At 44.6% G+C, this 24,246-nt stretch overlaps 1 protein-coding gene across 1 annotated transcript in view; it reads left to right on the forward strand.

Annotated features, from left to right (window-relative positions):
• Positions 1–24,246, forward strand: part of CNN1 (calponin 1) — a 46,341-nt gene that overhangs the window by 12,165 nt on the left and 9,930 nt on the right. Inside the window, exons 2-3 of the mRNA XM_084835723.1 lie at positions 12,657–12,778; positions 17,218–17,284. Coding sequence (XP_084691849.1) covers positions 12,657–12,778; positions 17,218–17,284 — 189 coding nt within the window. The remainder of the gene's footprint in view (positions 1–12,656; positions 12,779–17,217; positions 17,285–24,246) is intronic.

Here is a 24,246-nt window from a genome sequence, read left to right on the forward strand (position 1 = left end):
CCCAAGAGAGCTGTGGTGTGCACCCCTTTCTCAGTAGTGAGTTGAATATGATGCAAGCCAACTGGAAAAGATAAACAGAAGGGCAAAAGAATTCTCACCAGGATTAACCTGAGAGAGATGTACCTCCAATAGGACCATCCCCCACCTCCTATGACGGAAGATAGTCAATGACAGACAGGAAAGAAAGCAATCCTATGCCTGTTTAGACAGAAAAAAGTCCTATGCATCCCAGCATTCCCCAGCCAGCTTGCTGGCTGGGGAATACTGGGAGCTGTAGGACTTTTTTCTATCTAAACAGGCATAGGATTGTGCCCTAAGGCACCTAAGTGTCCATATGAGGGGAAGGCACGTTTTTCCTACGGTATTTTCACAACCATGAGGGCTAGAGATAACAATTCTCAGGGTGCATTCACATAAAGGTCTATGTAGTGCTGAATCTAAGGTCATGTTAACCTCTGCATCTGCTTTCAGGATGTGTTTGTTCAGCTTTCAGCTTCACGTTGCAAAACAGTTTGTCCTCTCAGTGGAGCCCAGGTGTATATGTGTGTGTAATACACACACACACAGTGCCATGCTCTTAGCTACAATTGTGTGTCATGGCAGACTGACCTCATTGGTCCTTATTGCAAGAGCACGAGCACTCTCTTCCTAGCACCGAAACATCTGAAGAGTATCCCGGTTCTGGTCAGGAGATTTCAGCACTCATTTAAAATTGGGCAAAGGGCATTTTCATTTATGAGGCTCATATCAGTATAATGCAGATGTAAAACCTACATTTGCCACAGTTCGGTCGTTCATGCTAGGCCAAATCAATACGTAGCAGCACATTTACAAGTGGAAGCACTTTCAACTCAGCACAGCTCCTTTTAAAACTATAAATCTTAGTTGTCACCCCCCCATCTCCTTCAATCCATTCAAAGGAAAAACAGCCTCCTCAGAATACAGGGGCTTTACAACCCCTGCCCCCTGCCCCACAAGGAATGTTTCTTTTGATTAAAAAGTGGAATGGCTTCCATGATGACTAGTAGGATAAGTGTGGAGGGAGAACATCTATGAGCATTCTTCTGCTCCCCATGTGGAGTTTCTGCTGGAAAATTCTGGTCTCTCATAATATCAGAGCTCAAGGTAATCCGATGAAATTGAATGGCAATAGATGCAGAATGAGTAGCAGAAAGCATTTCTTCAGACATTAGAGATGGGCAAATCTGTCAAGCTTGATCTCAGTGAGGTTCTTGGTTTTCTGCTGCTAAGCTCATTCCACACTGATTCCATGCGAGCTTTTTCCTGTCCTTTTTCCCCTGATTGTAGTAAAGCCACAAGCAAGGCCATCTTCTACATGATCCCATCTGCTGTTGCACCACAAAAATAATCTGTGTGGTCCCCTTGTGAATGGGAGGTTTCATAGCTGTCTGGTGGCATTTACTGAACGCTCACAGGCTACACCAGGATTTTACCAGTCTCTGCTGGTCAAAATGGGAGACTGGGAGGGTAGCAAAGGCAGCAGTGATGGCATAGCCAGAGGGCCAGAGAAGAACTGCATTGTTGTGTAAATTCCCATACATCCCTTGTACCTCTTAATACAAGGTACTGCTTCCTGCACTTTGGGTCCAGCGCTACATCATACAGCCAGCTTGTGAGGGGAATTGGCTTGGCTCTAAGACAGCTGAACAGCAGCAGGTCGGGAGAGCCCTTTTAGCAAGGAGAGAAGCCTGCAGCAATCCTCCTCCCAACCCCCACCAAGTCAAAGCAAATCTCCCTAGCCTTTTGCAACAGTTGGCCAGAGCACAGGATGAGAGCCATCAGAACAGAATGTTGCCAAAGGGTCAAAGACCTACCAGCTCTAGAAGAAGTACTCTATTAGGCGTTTTTCATCTGATTGCTGAATTAGAAATTAGCAGTACACATGCCAAATTGCTTTTGCATTGGCTGACTCCAGAATCTGTGGCCTAGGACTTTTGGTCAAATGACACTTGATAGGAATAGTTTGCCCTGAGCTTATGCTGTTGTTTTTTTTTAACCCACAGCAGCTGCAGGAAGCTGCAATCTGGATCAACATTTCACAAGAACATGTCTTTCCCCATGGACTGTTTCTTTAATCAAAATCCGCCCCCAGCTTAATTTAACCCCAAGTATGGGTGACATATAGGCACTTGAATCAGGCCCAGTCCTAGTGTTAGGCAGAGCAAGGCAGTTGCCTCAGGCGACAGATGCTGGAAGATGGCAGCAAGGCGTTGAAGGAGAGAGCTATGGGCCATGCAGCCTGCCCCGCGCACTCCTAAGCTAGACTGCTGTCTTCAGGTGCAGTAGAGGATGCTGTCCCATTGCCAGTACTAAAGTAAGGTTCAGCTGCCAGCCCAGTTGGCTTTTGTACATGGAACAGAAGGGGGCGTTGCCTTGCTCTTTGCCACAGGTAGCAAAATGTTTTGGGCCGGCCCTATATTGTTCCCCTACAGGCTGAAAGACAGCTGAGAGGGGGAGCGTTTTGTGCAGAAAAACAGCCCATGGGAAAGAGAGAAATGCCCCCCGCCCCGTGTTAACCTCCAATCCAGATTGCAGCTTCCTACAGTTGGTTGGGTTTAAAAGGAATGGGGGGAAACCCCATGGAAATATTCACACAAGCGTCTCTTGTGGTTTAATCCTTACAGGCGTTTCTACACAAACACTCCTTCCAGGGCCTGGGGGAGGAGCAGCAACAATGAACACAGGCCTGGGGTGCTTCCGAACAGAGGGCTCCTACCACTGACACTCATCAGGGTGCTTCCAGACGAGGCTTTTATCACACCATCGCCCTGACTCATTCACAGAACGTTACATGGGGGGGGGGGCAGTTTTCCAGACTACAACGGCTTCCCCTTGTAGCCCTCCTGTGCCTTCCTGTTGCTTTTCCCCTCTTTATTCTTGCTGCAGAAAATCTGTAAGAAAGAAAAGATGCTATAGCTGCACAGTGCCTCCTAATCGTTAGCGCTAGGAGCCCTCCATCTGAAAGCACCCACACAAGCCGTTCTGCAGCTATGCCATCTTTTCTTCCTTAACTCTTTTTTTTCTGGTAAGAAAAAAGATGGAAGAAGCAGTTAGAAAGCATGGGAGGACCACACACTGAAGGCACTGTTGTCCCCCCCCCGCCCCCATTAAATTCTGCGAATGAGGCAGGGCCATTGCACATTAAAAGCCTTGTCTAGGAAGCACCCATGCAGCAGAATGAGGTTGCAGAGTGGATGGTACCGCTTCAAGCTGTGGACAGTGAGGATGCCATGTTAAAATGCTTCTATTTAGGATTTTAAAAAATATTCCTTACAATTTTTAAAAAACAGCACATCAGGGAGAAACATTCTTGCCCAATTGTCTTGTTTTGGCATAGGGGAGAAATGTGCCCTGGCGCAGCCCCCTCATTCTGCTGAGTGGGTCCAGCCTCTCACAGTGTGGCGTGCAGTCCCTCTCCTTGCATAATAGAAGGGGCAGGCTAGGGCTGTTTGAGCTGGGTTTTCATATCATGACAGACTTGCACTGGTGCCCACTTCAACAGGGGAGCAGGCAACCTCCAAAGGAAACAAAGGGCTGAGGAGGCCAAACTAAAGGAAAACGCAGGGGAAAGCATTGTTTGAAACCACAAAACATTCAGTGCAGGGAAGGGCTTGTATAATACCTCAGAATTATATTATGGGGATTAGCCAATAAGGGCGTGTGAAACTACCACAACTGCCACATGTAGCAGCTGCCCCTGCCAGAACAAAAATCACAGCACACCCAGGAATGGGATTTAGTGCTGGAAAATTGCCATTCACCCACAATGGAAGTACTTGCTGGGGTTTGAATTCGTGTACCAATTTGAGGTAACCAGCCCAATCTGGGGATGCAGTTATGTAGTGCTCATAGAGTCGTAGCGATGGAAGGTCCCCAAAGGCCCTCCAGTCCAGTTTGCAACAGAAGTGTGGGCAGTACATAGATTGGGATCTACTGGTACATACCTATGGGTGGTTTGCAGTAGATTGGTAAGGGTTTCTGACTCCCAGCAGTCTAACAGTAGCAACAATTTAAAAGCATTTTAGAAGAACACTTGGGGAGAAATCAGGAGTGGATTTTGTATGTGAAAGGACTTGTGAGCTTGGCTCTGGTATTGATCACATATTCCTGGGTTGAGCATGTGTTCAGAAGCACTCTGTTCCTTAATTCTTAGCATATGTCTCCCTGCTTGAGCCTGTATTTTGCACCTGGCTTCAGTTGATGGACCTCAGTGTTCTAGCAAAACAACCACAAAGTAGATTCCGCAAGCCTGAAATCTGCTCAGCTCTGCTGTACAGCAAAGAAGGGTCACACCTCACTGATCAATCTGTAATTCTCACTACTGTGTGTAACTGTCCAACTCAACTGTTGATAAATAAAGGAGGGGAATGGTCTAGATTGTATTGAGCTTGTGGTGGTGAAGCCTCTGCCACTGATTGTTGTATTGGTGTGATGGAACATTCATGAAACGGAACTTTCAAATAACAGAACGTAGTGCAGGCTTAATAAGAAAAGGGAAAGTTGTCCATTTGCATGGAATTAACATGCTCACCCAGGTTGTCGGGTCAGAAGCAGCAGGCGGAGGACTGGAAAGCTGTCTGGGAAGATGTCCCGAAAGACAGGGGCAATGAGGAGCAGGTGGATCACAGGCAGGGTGGCACAAAGAAGGGTGCACATTTGGTGCAATAGAATCCTGAGGAATAGGAAGGAAAGGGTAATAGAGGGAGGCTATGTGTGAACAAAGATCACACAGGGCACAAGGACTTGAGAAAGTTACTGGGTTTGCACGACATGAGGAGGTTAATAACCCACGGTAGCTTATAACCACCCCTGCACATTTACTGGGCATGACTTGTCGTTAACAAACTACCAACAACCAATGGTCTGTTGTAGGGTTGCTGGGTGGTTTGTTATTTGTCCCAGGTTTGGACATCACAACATTGTTATTTGTCCCAGGTTTGGACATCACAACAAGCCATGCCCAGCAAGGGTAATTAGTAAATTGGGTGGCACATGCAGGGGTGGTTAACAAGCCACTGTGGGGTTTTACAACTGGTCTTAGATGGGGTTGCACTCCCCCTGAAAGACCAAGTGCACAGTCTGGGAGTCCTCCTGGACTCTCAGCTAACTGGGGAAGCCTATGTGGCTGCGGTGTCCAGGAGTGCTTTTTACCAGCTTAGGCTGGTACACCTATCTGGAGAGGACAGACCTTGCCTCAGTTATCCATGCACTAGTCACGTTCAGGCTGGACTACTGTAATGCGCTATATGTGGGGCTGCCTTTGAAGACGGTTCAGAAACTCCAGTTTGTGCAGAATGCAACCACCCAAGTATTGGTGGGGGCGAGCCGATTCGATCATATAACGCCTATACTGCGCCAGCTGTACTGGTTACCAGTGCGTTTCCAAGCCCAATTCAAAGTGCTGTTTTTGACTTTTAAAGCCTTTTAAACAGGTTGGGACCAAGTTAGTTGAAGGCCCGTCTACATCCATATCAGCCTGCCCGCACTTTAAGGTCAGAAAGAGAGGCCCTTCTCATTTGCCAACCTGAGAGAGCAGTCAGGTGGATGAACACACGTGAGAGGGCCTTCTCTGCAGTGGCCCCACATCTTTGGGACAAGCTGCCATCAGAGGTCCGCCATGCTCCCTCATTGCAGTCTTTTAAGAAGGCCTTGAAAACATATTATTTTACCTTGGCCTTCTATTGATATGACTGCTACTGTTGCTGCTGTTAACATCATTGTTGGTTTTATTGTTGGTGTTAATTGTGTATTGTTGGCTTTTATTGTTTTTACTGTTTTTACATTTTTATCACTTTTAATATTTTAATTGTTTTTATGTATTTTATTGTTGTAAGCCGCCTTGGGAGGGCTTCTGCTCTGAAAGGCGACCAATAAATGTTTCAAATAAATAAATACCCTCATGTGGTGTGAACCAGCCCACTGTATGCTGTTGTTGAGAAGGAAACAAAAGTGCTACTAAGGTTGGCTAAAGAAAGAGGGACACAGTGGGCAATTGAAAAGCAGGGACTTGTGGAAACAATGGGTGGTCGAGGCATGCAGTTGAAAGGCGGGCCAAGGGGAGCTAGGGCAGAACTTTGCCTGGGGACAGACAAAGAAGAGGACAGGTCAGGAAACAAGGCTCAGAAAATCAAGGGAAGATGGACTGCTAGGAAGGCTCCCCAACTTTATTTTAACAAGGTGCAAAAAAAGGGAGAACATTGCCTGATGCATCATTAGGCATGGGAGCAGGCTCGGCAAAAAGAAGAATCTAGCAACTCTCAACCCACAAGATTGGGGGTGGGGGACTGCATATCACATACTGATTTGAACAAACCAGTAGTTATTTGACTACAGGCTTCTAGTGATTTTCTAATTTCCTAAGATGCCTGCAGGCTACCTTTTCGTTCCTTAGAGTGCCATTATATATTACATTAGCTGTACATCTGTGCTTCCCCACCCGGGTTATTTTAGAGTGACTCAGACAATGTTTTACTTTAGCACAGGGGGGGCTTCCCTTCTCCAGGACCATTCTTGAGAACACCTTCTTTAGATGTGCTAGTGAAATGGGGCTGAAAGAAGCAGCCTGCATGAGATTTGTCCATGTATGTGATGGGTACCAGAGTGAAGCAGGAATAGATTTATACCTACCTGCCTGGTCTAGGAAGTTTCTTTTTACAAAAACAATACAGAAAAGAATATAAATGACCATCTGTGCAGCAATCTGATCTTAATGACTTAATCATCTGGCTTTTTTGGATGGCAGAGAGTGTGGACCTTTCAAAAGGCCAAAATACCGTCATGGATTTTTTAAACAAGCCAGCAGATCATAAACTCCTCAAAGCTATCTTCCATCACTTAGGCTGCATATTCCCAGGAGGCCTGTAGAATCCAGGACCCTAGTTGCTGGGGGGAGGGGGGGGGCTGAAAAAGCCCTTAGAAGGACTGCCAGGACCTGGTTTGCAACTACATTTCCAAATAAAGAGGCAAACTAGCGCCAAAGTTGCTTTTCCCAGAGGTACATAAAAACCCAAATGCTGGTGACACGTCACTTTCTATGGTTGGTTTAAGCTTCCACAGCATTGGTATACACTCCAATGTTTTGCAGATGAAACTCGTGGACTTGTAATATATTCACATCTGCAGTGATCTTGGAGCCCAGGAAAATAAAATCTGACACTGCTTCCATTTCTTCCCTTCTATATGCCAGGAAGTGATGGGGCCAGATGCCATGATCTTAGTATTTTTAATGTTGAGTTTCAAATCAGCTTTTGTACTCTCCATTTTCACCCTCAGCAAGAGGCTCTTTAGATGCTCTTCGCTTTCTGCCATTAGGGTGGTATCGTCTGCGTATCTGGGGTTGTTGATAATTCTCCTGGCAATCTTAATTCCGACCTGTGATTCATCCAACCTGGCGTTTCTCATTATGTACTCTGCATATAAGTTAAATAAGCAGGGCGACAATATACAGCCTTGTCTTACTCCTTTCCCAATTTTGAACCATAGAATCACAGAATAGTAGGGTTGGAAGGGGCCTACAAGGCCATCGAATCCAACCCCCTGTTCAATGCAGGAATCCAAGTCAGAGCATCCCTGACAGATGGCTGTCCAGCCTCGTCTTGAACGCCTCCAGTGCGGGAGAGCCCACCACCTCCCTACGTCATTGGTTCCATTGTCCTATTGCTCTAACAGTCAGGAAGTTTTTCCTCATGTTCAGCTGGAATCTGGCTTCCTGTAACTTGAGCCCATTATTCTGTGTCCTGCACTCTGGGATGATCAAGAAGAGATCCTGGCCTTCTTCTCTGTGACAACCTTTCAAGTACTTGAAGAGTGCTATCATATCTCCCCTCAGTCTTCTCTTCTCAAGGCTAAACATGCCCAGTTCTTTCAGTCTCTCTTCATAGGGCTTTGTTTCCAGTCCTCTGATCATCTTTGTTGCCCTCCTCTGAACCCTCTCCAGTTTGTCTGCATCCTTCTTAAAGTGTGGTGCCCAGAACTGGACACAGTACTCCAGATGAGGCCTAACCAGTGCTGAGTAGAGGGGAACTAGGACTTCCCGGGATTTGGAAGCTATGCTTCTATTAATGCAGCCCAAAAGAGCATTGGCCTTTTTTGCAGCCACATCACATTGTTGGCTCATATTCAGCTTGTGATTGACAACAATTCCAAGATCCTTCTCGCTTGTAGTGTTGTTGAGCCACATATCCCCCATCTTGTAACTGTGCATTCGGTTTCTTTTTCCCAGGTGCAGAACTTGGTGTTTCTCCCTATTAAATGTCATTCTGTTGTTTTCTGCCCAGCGCTCCAGTCTATCCAGATCACTTTGAATTTTGTTTCTGTCTTCCAAAGTATTAGCTATCCCGCCCAATTTGGTGTTATCTGCAAATTTGATCAGCATTCCCTGCACCTCCTCCTCCAAGTCATTCATAAAAATGTTGAAGAGCACTGGGCCCAGGACTGAGCCCTGCGGTACCCCACTCGTTACCTCTCTCCAGTTTGAGAAGGTCCCATTGATAAGCACTCTTTGAGTCCGATTCTGTAGCCAACTGTGGATCCACCGGATCATTGTTTCATCTAGCCCACTTTGAGCTAGTTTGCTCATCAGGATACCATGGGGCACTTTGTCGAAAGCTTTGCTGAAGTCGAGGTATATGATGTCTACAGCATTCCCACGGTCTACAAGGGAGGTTACTTGATCAAAAAATGAGATCAGATTTGTCTGGTAGGACTTGTTTTTGACAAATCCATCAGTTTTGACAAATCCAATCAGTTGTTCCATGTCCGGTTCTTACTGTTGCTTCTTGACCCTCATACAAGTTTCTCAGGAGACAGGTAAGGTGGTCTGGTACTCCCATCTCTTTCAGAATTTGCCACAGTTTGTTGTGATCCACACAATCAAAGGCTTTAGCATAGTCAATGAAGCAGAAATAGACGTTATTCTGGAATTCTCTTGCTTTCTCCATGATCCAGCGAATGTTGGTGATTTGATCTCTAGTTCCTCTGCCTCTTCAGAACCCAGCTTGTACTTCCGGTAGTTCTCGGTTCATATACTGATGAAGCCTAGCTTGTAGGATTTTGAGCATAACCTTGCTAGCATGTGAAATGAGCGCAATTGTACGGTAGCTTGAACATTTTTTGGCATGCCCTTCTTTGGAACTGGAACATAAACTGACCTTTTTCAGTCTTGTGGCCACTGTTGAGTGCTTCTACATAATACTTAAAAATAAAAGATACTATACTATACCATACTATTTAATTACTATCAGAACATACATTTAATCTTAATTTAACCATATGTCTAACCCTTAAATCTCACCATTTCATAATTTGCCTTATATTTACCAATATCTATATTGTATGTCCAACTCATAAACTCTAAAAAATATATGTTTCTAATTATTGGGGTGGGGGAACTGTCCTTCTCCCCATCTCTTATTTGTACATATTCTGTTAATTTTACCATTCATGCAATGTCCTATACTTTCAGTAACCAGCTTTTAACAGTAGGTTCTTTATTTTCCTATTTGGTGGCCATTGATATTTTGGTTACCATAAATAAATAACAAACTAACTCCTGATATTTACTTAACACTCCCTCTTTCATATATCCTAATAATATAATAATGGATCTAATCGGATCTCATAACCTTACTTTAATCGTGCGTACTATTTATTTCCAGAATTGTACCACCTCAGGACAACTCAACCATATATGGTAAAAAATTGCATTTCCAACTTGATAGTGCCAACACCGGTCTGTTCCTTGCCTATAAAACTTAAACAGGCATGCAAGAATAAGATACCATATGTGTATGATCTTATACTAGTTCTCTCTAAAGTTTGAGTATTGTGATAGAACTGATCCTTTAATAAATATATCCTGCCATTTTTGTTGTGATCTCATTTCCCACCACCTCAAGTATTCACAAATTAGTTACCCTTTAAATCTTATCATGCATGATAAGTCATCATGCATGATATATTCCAGATGATGACAATTCTTTGTTATTGGAATTTTCACAATGAATTCTTCATAACAACTTAAAGTTTCTTTCATAAGTCCTTGATGCTTTTTCCATTTCCTGATGCATGTTTTTCCAGAGACTTTTATTGTACAATTGCACTGCCTCATTAATGGAATTTTATGGGAAATCCAGACAACATCTTAGATATGTAGCCTTCCCGTATTTTCTCACCACTTCTTCCATCTTTTTTCTTACCAGAAAAAAACAAATCTGTTAAGGAGGAAAAGATGGAATAGCTGTGCAATGCCCTCTGAATGGTAGCACTAGGAGCCTTCTGTCTGGAAGCACTGCCTGTTTAATTCTGTAGTACAGATATGCCCTTAACCCCATTGTTAGAGAGGAATGGATATGCAGGCAACTACCTGCTTCAGTGTCTACCACCTCTGCTTTAGAAATATGCATTTGTAATATCTGAAAAAAATATAGTAAGGTGGATTGACCTACTTGCACTCCTTCATACCATAATAAGGGCAGAATATTCTTATTGCTGCAGGGGACTTGGCCACCGTTCTTCCAACACAACATTATTGATTAGGAATTGGCCTACTGCTGAAATGCGTGGCCAGAATTGTTTTTCTTTGCAGAATTTTGAGGAAGACATTAAAGGGGAGGGAAGTGAAAAAGACAGTAATGAGTCCTGTCTCTTTGTATCCCCATCATAAACAGTTGTGACCTATGGCCCACTTTGGGACCCATCGTTTGTCCCCATCTCTTTTAATTTAAAAAAATGCATTAAAAATAATAATCAGGGGAATTCCTATTCATTTGGTTATTCCAGGGAGGCCTTGCTCAGGAGGATCCTGTCCTCATGAGAAATTTGACCCATCTGCATTTGACCAGAACAGGTCCTTTTCAGTAGCAGTAATGCTGCTTTGGGAGAGCCGATTTTTTGGCATTTTGCTTCTAAGGTTCAGCATAACCAGTGGGGGGCTTGGACCTGTATAGTTGCTGATTCAACAGCAACTATAATTTAAAGCTAATTAGGGTCATAGCTCTTTACTGGGGGTGGGGTTGTTCGATGGTTATTCAATTTTATGTAAACTGCCTTAAGCATACTTTTACAGATTAGATATTTAAAAATAACTAAGACATTCAGAGAAGCATGTAGATTGCACATTTTAGGCAAAAATCATTGGATCCATATACTTTGCTTGGATCTGGAATTAGTTACACTTATTATTAGTTATGATCCACTGAAATCAGTGAAATATAACTTACTCATTACTAACTTGCCTCATTGAAACATGACTGAGTCTGAATCAAACTGAATATTGCTTTGTTATTTTAGTGCAAATATTTTGCATTTCCTTGATGACTATGAGCACATCTTGACCACAATGCTTCCTTATGATCTAAAGTGCTATACACCTTCAGGTGTTTACACCTGAACCTAGGGATGTACGAAAGTCACTTACCTGTGACAAAATTTGATTCGCGGTGGGGGGGAGGCGCTCCGTCCCTCCCCCCGAAATTCTGGCTGGGGAGGGAGGCGCCCTGTCCCTCCCCCCCGAAATTCTGGCTGGGGGGGAGGCGCCCCATCCCTCCCCCCCAAAATTCTGGCCAGGGGGGAGGCTCCCCATCCCTCCCGCCGCGAATCCTGGCCCGCCAGGACTGCAAATGGCGGCGGCCGTACCCGCCGCTGTTTGCGTCCCTGCAGTCAGCCGTGATAGGCTACGTAAATGTTTACGTAGCCTATCATGGCTGAGTTAAAAAAAAAAAAATGCGCGTATGCAAATGGCGGTGCCCATGGGCGCCGCCATTTGCGTTCCTTATTTTGGCACGTCTAGTCTACATAAACATTTATGTAGACTACGGCGAAAATAAGGGGAACGCAAATAGTGTAGCGTCTATGCTATTTGCGTTCCCCTTATTTTCGCTGTAGTCTATGTAAATGTTTACGTAGACTAGACGTGCCAAAATAAGGAACGCAAATGGCGGCGCCCATGGGCGCCGCCATTTGCGTACGCACGGTGTGTTTTTTTTTTTACTCAGCCGTGATAGGCTACGTAAACATTTATGTAGCCTATCACGGTATTTTTTTAAAATCTAGCCGTGATAGGCTACATAAATCTTTACGTAGCCTATCACTTTTTTTTTTTTAAACTTGGAAATGGCGGCGGCGGCAGCCGGTCAGAAGACTGGCCGCCGCTGCCGCCGCACCGCCACTGGAGCTGCCGCCACCAGGGAGATTCACCCAGGGTAAGTCCCGTCCTGGGGGGGGTGGGGGGGCAGACTGTTTCGCCACCAATTTCGGGGGACTGAATGCGCTGGCATTCTGCCTCCCTGAGATTCGTGGCGAAATTCTCTGACATCCCTATCTGAACCTTAATTCTCAGAACTGACAGAGAATGTAAAGAATCAGCTTCAGAGACCTCTTTTGCAAATGTTAAGAAGTGCATGAGTGGAGATACCAGGTCACATTTGGATATCAGCAGGCTGAAAGAGGCCCCTCCTCTGAATCGGAGATTTCAGCCTTCCGCTAAAAACACTTTTGGGATCTGCTGAACTCTATTACATACACAAACCCCACCAAAAGGGCTGGGTGACTGGTGACTATATGGTCACCATACACTAGTGACTGGACCTTTGTTGACTATATGGTGTAATTCCAAAATACTCTGTTCCTCACTACAGCTAGCACAGAAATATGATCCCCACCGGGAACATGAACTGAGACAATGGATTGAGGAAGTGACGGGGAGACGCATCGGAGACAACTTCATGGAAAATCTGAAGGATGGAGTCATCCTGTGCGAGTAAGGAGCCGTGTGTGTGTGTGAGGGGGGAGGCTTGTTCCCCAAAAGTGGGTGGGCAAAGGAAGCCCAATATCAGCATTAGGCACTGGTATTTAGTAACCGGCATGGGATGTGGGTGGTTTTTGAAGGCTGAAGACTGAAAAATCGCAATCCACACTCTGGTATCCACAACCTTCTTCCCACTTCTCTCACTTCATATGCCAACTCCTAGAAGAGGGTGCCCCAGGGAATATGGCAGGAAGAAAAGGGGACAGCTGGGGGGGATGACTTTGCATCACACATGCCAATGTAAAAAAGGTACAAGTTTAACAGTGCACTTGTGTTACTGGTGTAACTTGTGTTACAAGGCAAGTTGTATGGCAGAACTGAGTGTGCTTAACCTACAAGGAAAAGGAAACACAAGCACACACGTGTACTCCTTGTTTCGCTGCCATCTCTGGTCCAAGAGGTTTGTGAAACAATAGGCTATTCCAAAACTAGCAGGAAGATACTTAAGCATCCCAGGACACTGACTGGATTTATACGATCATGGAGGGAAAATAAGCCATGGTAGCATATTTTCCTGCCACATGTGTGCTGGTCGTGAGCTGCCTAGTTAGCATAATTACCCTCCTGACCATAATTACTCCAAACCTGGTGAGGGTGGGTGGCTGGGTAGTTTACAAACCATCCTGAAAAACTAGATGCCATGGGTTTCAGGGTGATTTGTAAACCACCCCAGCCACCCACCCTTCCCAGGTTTGGACGTCAGGAGGGTAATTATGCTAATTAGGCAGCTTGCAACCAGCATGTGCAGGAAGGGAAAATAAGCCACCGTGGTTTATTTTCCCTCTGTGATCGTGCGAACCCACCCACTCTGTCACTAGCCTTAAAGTGGCCATTGTACAACAAAGAAACTTCAAAGGGTGATTAGAGTGAGAGACTGATGAGTTGGGATTCATCAATAGGTTTAATTCTATTGGCAGAGGCTTGAATTGGGATAAAGGATTTTTATCATACTACATATGTTAATTGGCTTATCTAGTGCCAGGATGTTTGTGTTATCAGCAACAGCTATTTTGGGAATGGCCACTGTTAATACTGCAATTTTCACTGTCAGTACTTTTGGGCATTTACCTTCCTTCTGACCTCACTGTTTACAATTTTCTCCCCCCTCCACCTCCCTTCACCATTATATGTATTGTATATATTCCTGAATTTTTTTATAATACTTCATGCATCTGATGAAGTAGACTATAGTCCACAAAAGCTTATGCCAGAATAATTCAATCCTTGAGGTGCCACAGGACTCTTTGTTATTTTTGATACAAAAACCTGTTTACCAAAGGCAAAAGTGGAAAGCACATTTACCAGTAGCAGCAATACCTTTTTAAACACTTAAAAAGATAAACCTGTTATCTCTCCTGTCTAAGGGGTAGTTTTCAAATATTTGAGAAGGATAGATAATTTTATTTCCTCAAAGAGAAACGGCAGTGGGAGGTTAATTGAGGGGAAGCATTTTAATTTAGATTTACAGCCCACCCTATCCCAGGGGCTCAGTGCAGGTTACAGGAGTTTTGCCAAACACAAGAAGGGATCACAATCTAGATAATATGAAGTAATTAAAGAAAACACTTGGAGAATAAAATGAGGCTAAGAAACTAAATACATTTTAAGCATAACTTTATACAATAGAAATAGGATGAGGAAGAATAGTTCTTCCTTGTTTACTCATATTCTGGATCCATAAGTATCTCCCCAGGCCCAGAGCAATGGAATCAACTGCATGGGTGGGGAGAAAAGATGTCAGGCATCCTCAGGGATGTTTTAAGTTTAAGGCAGGGGACTGAAGCACACAACCTTAAACTATAGGCAGCCCTGTCATAAGGAGAGGCATCAGGTGGTAGGCTTTGGAGCCCCAGTAAAAGGACAGGAGAGGGACAGACAGGTCTGACCCATAGAGCATAACCTACTGGGAAGTCCCCATTGCACAGTCCATGTTTATTTTAATGGGGTGTATGCAGGAGACCTTCCCAATGGATTGTGCCCCATGTTAGTTAGATACCATTTTTATTTTCCACCTCAAGCAGGTTCTACCCTAAACTGCATTACAGAGCATGCTGCCACAGAAGTCCCAACTCTTGGGTCACCAACATTCAATTAGAAAAAAAAAATCAGATACCTGGATGGGACCAGGAGAAACAGCCTGGTGGCCTCTGGCAGAGCAAACTTAATAGCAGAGCCTCACCTATCTGCTAGCACCAGCCACAACGTCTAACATCAGTGGATGAACCTGTGCTTGGGTTCTAGAGCAGGGTGAAGCAGCTGTCCTGGGAAGGTGGATTGCAAAAGCAATCCCCAGAGCTGCTCCTGCCATGTCCTCACGTTACTCTGACACCAGCCTCCCACCCTGCCTACCTTTGCTCAATAGAAACTGTAGAGTAGGGGTGCACAACCTTTTTGGCTCCGAGAGCTGCATGTGTCGCTGCCTTGGGGGCTGTCTGCACGTGTGCACACATGCACCAGCTATTCTGATTCAGATCACTCTTTCCTGGCTGCTAGTGGCAGTGGCAAAAAAGCAATCTGCATGAGGATCTCTGGGGGAAGACAGGTGGTGAGGAAATTGGTGGGGGGAAATTCAGTGATGGCAGGGGTGGGGGCACTTGGGGTGGGGGCATATGGCTCCCGAGGCACAAGCTGTGCATCCCTGCAGCTACAGAGGATAGTTGAGAGTGTGCACATACATGTAGCATGTGGACTGGTACACTGGGCTAAGCTCAACAGCCTGGCTCCCAAGTGCACATATGTGAGTTACACATCACGCATGCACACTAAGTGGAAATGTTATCAATGGCTTGTACACAGAAACTACCGTTTTCCTCAAAAATGCCAGGCAGGCAGCCCAAATTTCTGACTTTTACTCAAAACATTCTGGCAACTGACCCAGAGGTCAAACAGCCCAGCTGGTGGTTGGTGTCTGTTTCTTGGTCGTTTGGCAACCCTACTCACCATCCCAGCCAATTGGCAGAGAGGCACTCATGGCTGCCTTCTTTTATACCACTTTATACATTTGTTCTTTTATTATATTGAATATTTGAAAATTCAGACCTACCAAACCTAGGGAATATACCCAATATTTGCATATACAGGACTATGTGCATAATGTAAACCTACAGTTAACAAGCTAGCTGTTTACACTAAAATGAAACTCAAAATGTTTGTGATCCCCAAATGTCCATCCAATAAACTCTCCTGTTAACACTAAACCCAAATACCACTCAAAATTAGGAAGTCAAAGAAACATTTGCCATGCTCCTCTTTTTCTCCAGCATCAAGCTGACGTAAAACAGCTTGTCATTCTACTAAAGAATAACATTGTCTGATTCAAAGGGAAAATTAAGTCCAATCAAAAAAGGAAAACCCCAGCAATAATCCATTGATTTTGTTATAAGATGGAAGTAATATCTTTCTATCAGAAGAAACATCCTATATCAATTAACACGCTTGTTACTCATCCTTTTATTATTTTTTTCTAGGGTATTTCTTATATCAGTTAAAAAAAAAGAGAAGATCATCATGCAGCTTAAACAATATATCATGCAGACCATTATCTGAACCAGAGGATCTGGGTGTAAACTAAAAAACAGCCTCATTTCCTAATATTTGCTCTGCTCATTCCTAAAAAGATGCCCATGTTCCTATATAAAAGAACAAATGCTTACCTTCAGCACTTTCATGTACTCCCCACAGAAGTCAGATTGTTCTTCCTGGCTTTATTGTCTGACTCGCCTCCACACTTGTGAGCAAGTACTCCACATTCTCATCTATATTCACTTTCTCATTCTGCATTTCTTTTTGTACTTAGTAATTAGTGTGTGTGTGTGTGTGTCTTCAATACATTTCATTTCATTTATTACATTTCTATACCACCAAATAGCCAAAACTCTCTAGGCGGTTTACAATGATTAAATGCATACTTGATTCACAATTTTATTCATCCTTTACATTGCTTGATCAGTCTGAAAACAGTGCCACCAGGTCACCTACCCCTGCTGTAGAATAATGAACTATTTGATCCCTAGCTGTTTGACAACTCTTAATGTACTTTTATTTATTGTAAAAACAACGACGACAAAGACCCAAGATTTGTGAGCTGCCCTCGGAGCCTTTTTTTAAAGACAGAAAAGCAGGATGCAGCCCAATTCTTTGCTGCTGGTCCTCTTCTCAGTTGACTACATTTCAGGACTGTTCCATACAGAAGCTTTTTTTCCCTATGGGCCACCTCTGTGTAAGAAAAAACCTGCACCTCATCACTTAAAAGGGCATTCTTGCACTAAAATAGTTGCAGATTTGGAAGCCTATACTTTATGCAGGAGAAATATAACACATGAAGCCTTGATCAGCACACAAGACACTTAGAGATAAACTTACTTCCTTCCCCCCCAATTTCTGTCTTTCAGCCTCATCAACAAACTCCAACCTGGATCTGTGAGGAAGGTGAATGAGTCCACACAGAACTGGCACCAGGTGAGCATTCTCTTTCCTTTGTCACCAGTCCAGGAAAATATTGAATTTGCCCAGTACAAGATACTATGCTTGGAAACTGTGATTCCCCTCTAACAAAACCCCATCCTCAAAGGTAGGCATATTGACTATGCATAATAAAGTATTAAAAACTGCAGTGGTGTAGTGAAGCCAGGCCTCATGGGGTCAAAGCACCACAATGTTTTGATTAACAGGACCAATGACATCATCTACCATCCCACCTTAGACTTCCCTGTTCCCTCTGAGTTTAGCTACATGACAGGCCATTGTGGGTTAATTTACCCACGGGAAGCTGTGGTGCATGCCTGAAACAGACTGTGGGTTATGTGAGTATTGTTTAACCCTCAAATAACCCCTGCCGCCTGGGGTCACACAATACAACAAGCCACGGCAACCTCTGGCTGTGGATTGCATATCCATACTGGCAGAAGGCATGTGTCACAGTGCCACGAAGGTTAATTAATCCATGATGGGCTGTCCTGTTGCCCAAACCAGGTCAGTAGCTGGGGGAAATGGATTTTCCCAGCAACAATATATTGTTGTGAACAGGGGCGTTGCTAGGTTCTTAAAAGATCCAGGGTACAGGCCCATAACACAAATTTGCGCGCATGCACACACACACACACGAGTCTAAGCGCACATCTAATATATGCGTGTGTGTGTGTGTGGTGTGTGTATAGATGACATATATACATAAGAAGTGTGCACTGACCCCCCACCACACTTCAACTCAGACCCCAGTTTAGCATTTTGTAAAACATCCTGCTTCTGCTCTGGCCAATTTGTAGTTGGACCACTTCAGCTCAGCACCAGACCTGAGTCAAAGTTTGGAAAAATGAGTCTTTATGCTTCCTGTTGACTACCATGGGAAATTAGAAAAAAAAAAAACCCTCTTAACTTTTCTCTCTTGGTCAGAACTGGATGATAATTTCAGGCATAGTAGCCCCCTAGGAGGGGATACACCTGCCCAATGTCAGAAAATAGGTGCAGGGTTTATATTTTGGTTTTATTTTAAAGGGAACTGCCAATAGCATTTTTAGTCCTTGGAAGAATTGGATAGGAATTTCAGGATTCATTGCCCCATCAGAGGAGATCATGTCTGCCAAATTTCAGAATTCTAGCCGCAAGGATTTTTGTGCAAGGGTGGCCTTGACATTTTGAGGTCTCCAAAAGAGGACATACTTATCTCCCTATGTTCCTTGTGGACCATTGTTCTGAAAATCACAGACAGCCTACAATTGTCCCTAAGTAAGAAACCAGCAAAGTTTCAGAAGGATAGGTCCAGCAGTTCATGTGGAAGGGGAGTTCTCCAATTTGGAGGAGGGAGTGATTTGCTTTCCCTTCTGTTCACCCCTTCCCCAATAGTTTTTGGATAAATTTGTATGAAAATGCACAGGTCATTAGAGGTGTCCCCCAGGCAAGAAACCTGCAAAGTTTCCAAAGGATATACATGCATGCAAATTTAGAATTACTAGAATTTATTTACATTTCACCAATGTTAGCAGCAGGGGAACATGGGTGGGAAGGTGCTATTGCACTCATGTCCTGCTTGTGGGTTTCCTATGGGCATCTGGTTGGCCACTGTGTGAACAGAATGCTGGACTAGATGGACCTTGGTCTGATGCAGCATGGCTCTTATGTTCTTAAATACAGAGTGCCTCTGAGCATGTGCAGAATATTTTTCTTTCACCACTGAGCTCTTACATTCTCCCCCTACCAATTCTATTCCCCTCTATGCAACCATCCCTCCTCATCCTCCCATCCTCCAGCAACTCTTCATAAAAACAGCTGTCTTGTTTTGTGCAACTCTCCTCTACCTCTTCCTTGTTATGCACAAGTTCGCATTGCATCTTCCTCCCCATAACTTCATTTGTGCCAAGACTTCACCAGGATTCAGCCAATGAGTCTGTTTTCAAAACTAGGGCTAAGTTATGGAGAAACTCTGAGCATGTACTAATTGCCTTTCCCTCACCACTGAAGCTAGAGTTCATGCACCCCCCCCTCCCCCAAATGACAAAACATGCATAGGACTGAGCTAAAAGGGTAGTTACTTCATTATATGGAATTGGGTAGGCACTGTATTAAGCCCGCAGTACCATGCTCGCAAGTCAGGACTTATTTCTGAGTAAACATGCAGAACATCAAGGTGCAAACCTCCCTGCAAAAGTAACTTGTGCTGGAATCCTATGCATACTTTCCTGAGGGTAAGCCTCATTAAACAAAATGGGGCTTCTGAGCAGGCATACATAGGCTTGCATAAATTAGCAATATTGATCTCCCCTCCACTTAACCCCCCCCCAACTCCTATTTTTATTAAAGCTTTCTGTTTATAGGAACATAGGAAGCTGCCTTATACTGAGTCAGGCCCTGGGTCCATCTAGCCCAGAATTGTTGACACTGACTGGCGGCAGCAGCAGCGCTCCAAAGTTTCAGGCAGGATTCTTTTGTAGCCCCACCTGGAGATGCTGGGGACTGGACCTAAGACCTTCTGCATGCCAAGCACGTGCTCTACCGCTGAGCTACAGCCCTTCCTGTTGCTGGATAATGGCAACTGACAAACAAGACAGCCCCAGATTTGTTTCTCTGCAACCATGTGAACCCACTCTTCTCAAAGACTTCAGTGAGGAGGAGGAGAAAAACCAACCCCCTTGTCTGTTGTTATAAAGTCAAATACAGTTCAGAACTTCTCTCGCCCACCGAAGAGAATTCTCTTTAAGAATTCCCCAAGATATGCTCTGGGTGGAATAAAGAAGAGAAAGGAAAAAAAAAACAGGATAGGGGAGGGAAAGAAGAAAAGAAGAATGGTGATTGGAAATGTGCATGGGGGTGGGGGGCAGAGAGAATTCCTAAGCTAAATGGCTCCTTTCAGAGAGGTACTTCAGAGGAATTTGGGAGGTTGTGCAGGGTTTGCAAGGATTGCACATACTTAAGTAAACTTTATGAGGTGAGGTGGCTGAGAGCTTTTTCTAGCTTTTTTAAAACTGTAGAATCTATTTAAAAGCCCCAGCAGCTTCTCAATCATGATGTCACATAGTCCTAACCCTCCCTTTGGGATAATGTGAGTCCTACAACTATTTAGGAGAAATTAAAGTGGAGGGGGAGAAAGAGTTTGTGGAGGCTAGACTGGATCCTTTGCTGTACTGAAGCTACTAAACTTCTGCAGAAGCCAAAGGTTCCAGTTCGGGGCAGTAAAATCAGCTGTGTGAAATACCAGTATTTCACATGGAGATCTTTCTTCACTTCCAGGCAAGCTCCCAACAGCGGCCATTTAAGAGCAGAAAAGAAAAGTAGGGGGAGAGAGGTTTTTTGCACCTCAAAAGAATCCTACACCAGAGATTAGGGATAGTGACCTCCTTCATTATTGTTCAGTCTTTAAGTCGTGTCCGACTCTTCATGACCCCATGGACCATAGCACGCCAGGCCTTCCTGTCCTCCGCTCTCTCCCGGAGTGTGCTCAAGTTCATATTCATTGCATCGGTGATGCTATCTAGCCATCTCATCCTCTGCCGTCCTCTTCTCCTTTTGCCTTCAATCTTTCCCCGCATCAGGGTCTTTTCCAGTGAGTTTTCTCTTCACTAGTGACCTCCTAATGGTCACCTTAAACACCTTCTGATTAGGATCCCTGGGTGACCTGACAGTTTTTACTTTTTGTTTTAGACTTTGAGAAAAGGAAACTTTACGCATGACTAGCGCAAAAGCCACTGGACCTAACTGTCTGAAATTTGGTAGGTTCAGTCAGCTCTATAGGGCCTGCTAGGTCCCCAAATTCCATGAATTTATGTGGAAGCACAAAAAAATTACAGCTCTTTACTGTGATAGATTTTCTTGGAAAAAGCAAATTTTACTTGTGGCTAGCACAAAACCCACTAGACCTAACTAACTGTCCGAACTTTGGCAGGCTCAGTCATCTCTACAGGGGCTCCCAGGTCCCCAAATTCCATGCACGCATGTGGAAGCACAGAAAATATATATAGCTCTTTGCTTTGATGCATCTTCTTGAAAAAAGCAAACTTTACCTGTGACTAGCACAAAAGTCACTGGACAGAACTGCCTGAAATTTGGCAGGTTCTGTTAGTTCCATGAGGGCTGCCAGATTTCCAATTCCATACACTTATGTGGAAGAACAAAGAAATGATAGCTCTTTGCTTTGACACATTTTCTTGAAAAAACCAAATTTTACCCGTGGCTAGCACAAAAGTCACTAGGCTGAAATTTGGCAGACTCAGTGAGCTCTGTGGGGGCTGCCAAGTCCCCAAATTCCATGCACGTATGTGGAAGCACAAAAAAATTATAGCTCTTTGCTTTGACAGATTTTTTTGAAAATAGCAAATTTTACCTGCGACTAGCACAAAATCAACTGGACCTAACTGCCTTAAAATTGGCATATTCAATCAGCTCCGTGGGAGCTATCAGGCCTCCAAATTTCATTTAGTTATCATACAGACTAAAAAAGGTATGGCTGTTTTTGTTTTCCAATGCAAGTCAATGGGAAAATGTAAAAAAGAAAAAAAAAAAAGGCAATTAGGACAGCTCAAAAGATCCGGGGAACAGCTCAAAAGATCTGTCCTGTGCCAAGAGGGTCCTGTGCCAAGGTGGGCCCTCTTCAAATGACACCCCTGGTTGTGAGCTATTCTTGGCCCAATCTACATGAAATAGAATGAGAAGTGCTGTTTGGTTTTATCTGGATTTTCATAAAAATCGGCTTTGGTCTGTCAGCGGCACATGAAGCAAGAAAACCCTGTATATACCACCTAAAAGCACATTTTCACAAGTCACTCAAGAGCACTTTAAACCACCTTCTTTGGGGGTTGGATGGAGCCCTGCCAGTTGAAATGAACGTCATCAACCGCAGAGATGCTGCTCAGCGAATGAGAGAGGCTTGCTTCCCGCCCTGTCCATTCTCCCGCTGCTGGCCACCCCTTCTCCTTCCCCTCTGTGAATGAAGCTGCTCAGTCAAATGCAATGGATGTGCATGACTTACTTCCCAGTAGGCATGTTTAGCGAACACCTCCCCTCACATGCTCCCTCTTTCAGGAGAAGTTGGGGTGAAGCATAGTACTTGAATAAAATTTCTGTGGGCAGGCAGGCAGGCAGCCCCCCCCCCCCCAGCTCTCCGCACTCCCACGCTTTGTTAAGTCAGTAAGAGACACCAAGTTACTTCTGCCCCTGTTCTCCTTTCCATGCTCAGTCAAGTGAAATGGACGAGAACGAGGGTTTGGGGATGGTTGCTTTTTGAGCTCGTATATGTGCACATCTGAACCATCAGCTCTTAAAATCAATAAAGTTCTTTGTACCTGTGCATCTCCATTTTTTAGCCCTCTGCTCCCCCACCCAACTTTGAATCAACAGACTTTCCCCTCTCACTTGCGTGCAATGGAAGAGTTACTTCCGAGTAGACATGCAAACAATCTCCCTTCCACCCCTCATGTGGGGGTGGCGCCCCTAAGCCGGGGTGAAGTAATGCAAAGGTGCACAACAACACTCTTCCAGAAGAGCGATATTGTGACTATCTGAGCAGCAGCAGTGTTAATAATAATAATGGTCCTGGCAGGATTAGGGGTCATTCGGGGGCTATCATATCTTAAAATCAATAAAGCTCTGCATACCTGAGAATCGGGAGAGGGGGAGGGCATTGCAGGAATGAGTATCGCGTGGAGATCTTTTTTTTTTTAATCAAGGGAACCCAAAAGCAACCTGCTGACTTTCTCAGGAGTAAGCCTCATTGAAAAAAATGTGATTTATTTCTGAGTAGACATGGTTATCCATGCCAGCTCATTGTTCCTTGAGGCAAAGAAATGAAAAGGGAGAAAGGAGAGAACCAGCGCCGTTTCAAGGTGTGTGGATACAGAGATATGCATTTCCAAACTCCCAGCAGGAAGAAGCTGAAGGTTAACGACTTCCATTCCTTCCCTCTCCTGCTGCTTGAGGCTTGCTCTCTGCCACTTGCTCTCCCCCACCTTCCCTGCAGGTGATGAACTGCAAAAGAGGACAAGTTATTTCCAAGTAGGGATGCATAGTTTTAAAAGAGCAGGCTTGAGGCTTGCTCTCCACCGCTCCCTCTCCCCACTCCCATGCTCAATTAATATTATAACAGGCAGAGGAATTCTCCCAACCCCTCTGCTCCTGTACTTGGCAAAGTGCAATTTGAAGTTACTTCCAGGTAGACATGACTCTGTTCTCCCTGTGCCCACCCCTGCCACTTTCCCTTCCACCAATCAGCGCTGTTCCAGCAGCCCGCAGCGAAGGCTGTTCAGCTCACACAGACCCTGAAGCACCACGATGAGATAATGTATCAGAAAAGCAGTTTCAGAAGCACTGGATTTTAAAGGTAAAAAACAGCATGCTGGCTAAAGAGAAGGGCATGCATCATCTGACACTATCAACCTCAGGGTGCAGTAAAACTGGCGTAAAAGCCCCATGTAGCTCTGGGCCCTGTTGTAATATGAAGTACTTTTGTGTGGCTTGGGCCAGATCTACATGGGGCTTTTGGGTTCCCTTTGCAGAAAAAAAAAAAATCTCCACGCAGCACTCTTTCCTGCAATGCCTTTCCCCCCACTCCCAATTCTCAGGTATGCAGAGCTTTATTGATTTTAAGAGCTGATGGTTCAGATGTGTGCATATATGAGCTCAAAAAGCAATTGTCCTCAACCCTCCCTCATTCTCATCCATTTCATTTGACTGAGCATGGAAAGGAGAACAGGGGCAGAAGTAACTCAGTGCCTCCTACTGACTTAACAAAACATGGGAGTACCGAGAGTGGGGGGCGGGGGAGCCTGTCAGTCTAACAGCAATTTAATCCAAGTACTTTAATTCACCCCAACTTCCCCTGAGAGAGGGAGCATGCAAGGAGAGGTGTTCACGAAAGGTGCCTACTCAGACGTCATGCACATCCATTGCATTTGACAGAGCAGTTTCATTCACAGAGAGGAAGGTGAGGGGGCGGC

The sequence above is a fragment of the Heloderma suspectum genome, chromosome 2 (assembly GCF_057233095.1).
Source record: "Heloderma suspectum isolate Gila_16-S chromosome 2, 16-S_ref, whole genome shotgun sequence".
Taxonomy (NCBI): domain Eukaryota; kingdom Metazoa; phylum Chordata; class Lepidosauria; order Squamata; family Helodermatidae; genus Heloderma; species Heloderma suspectum.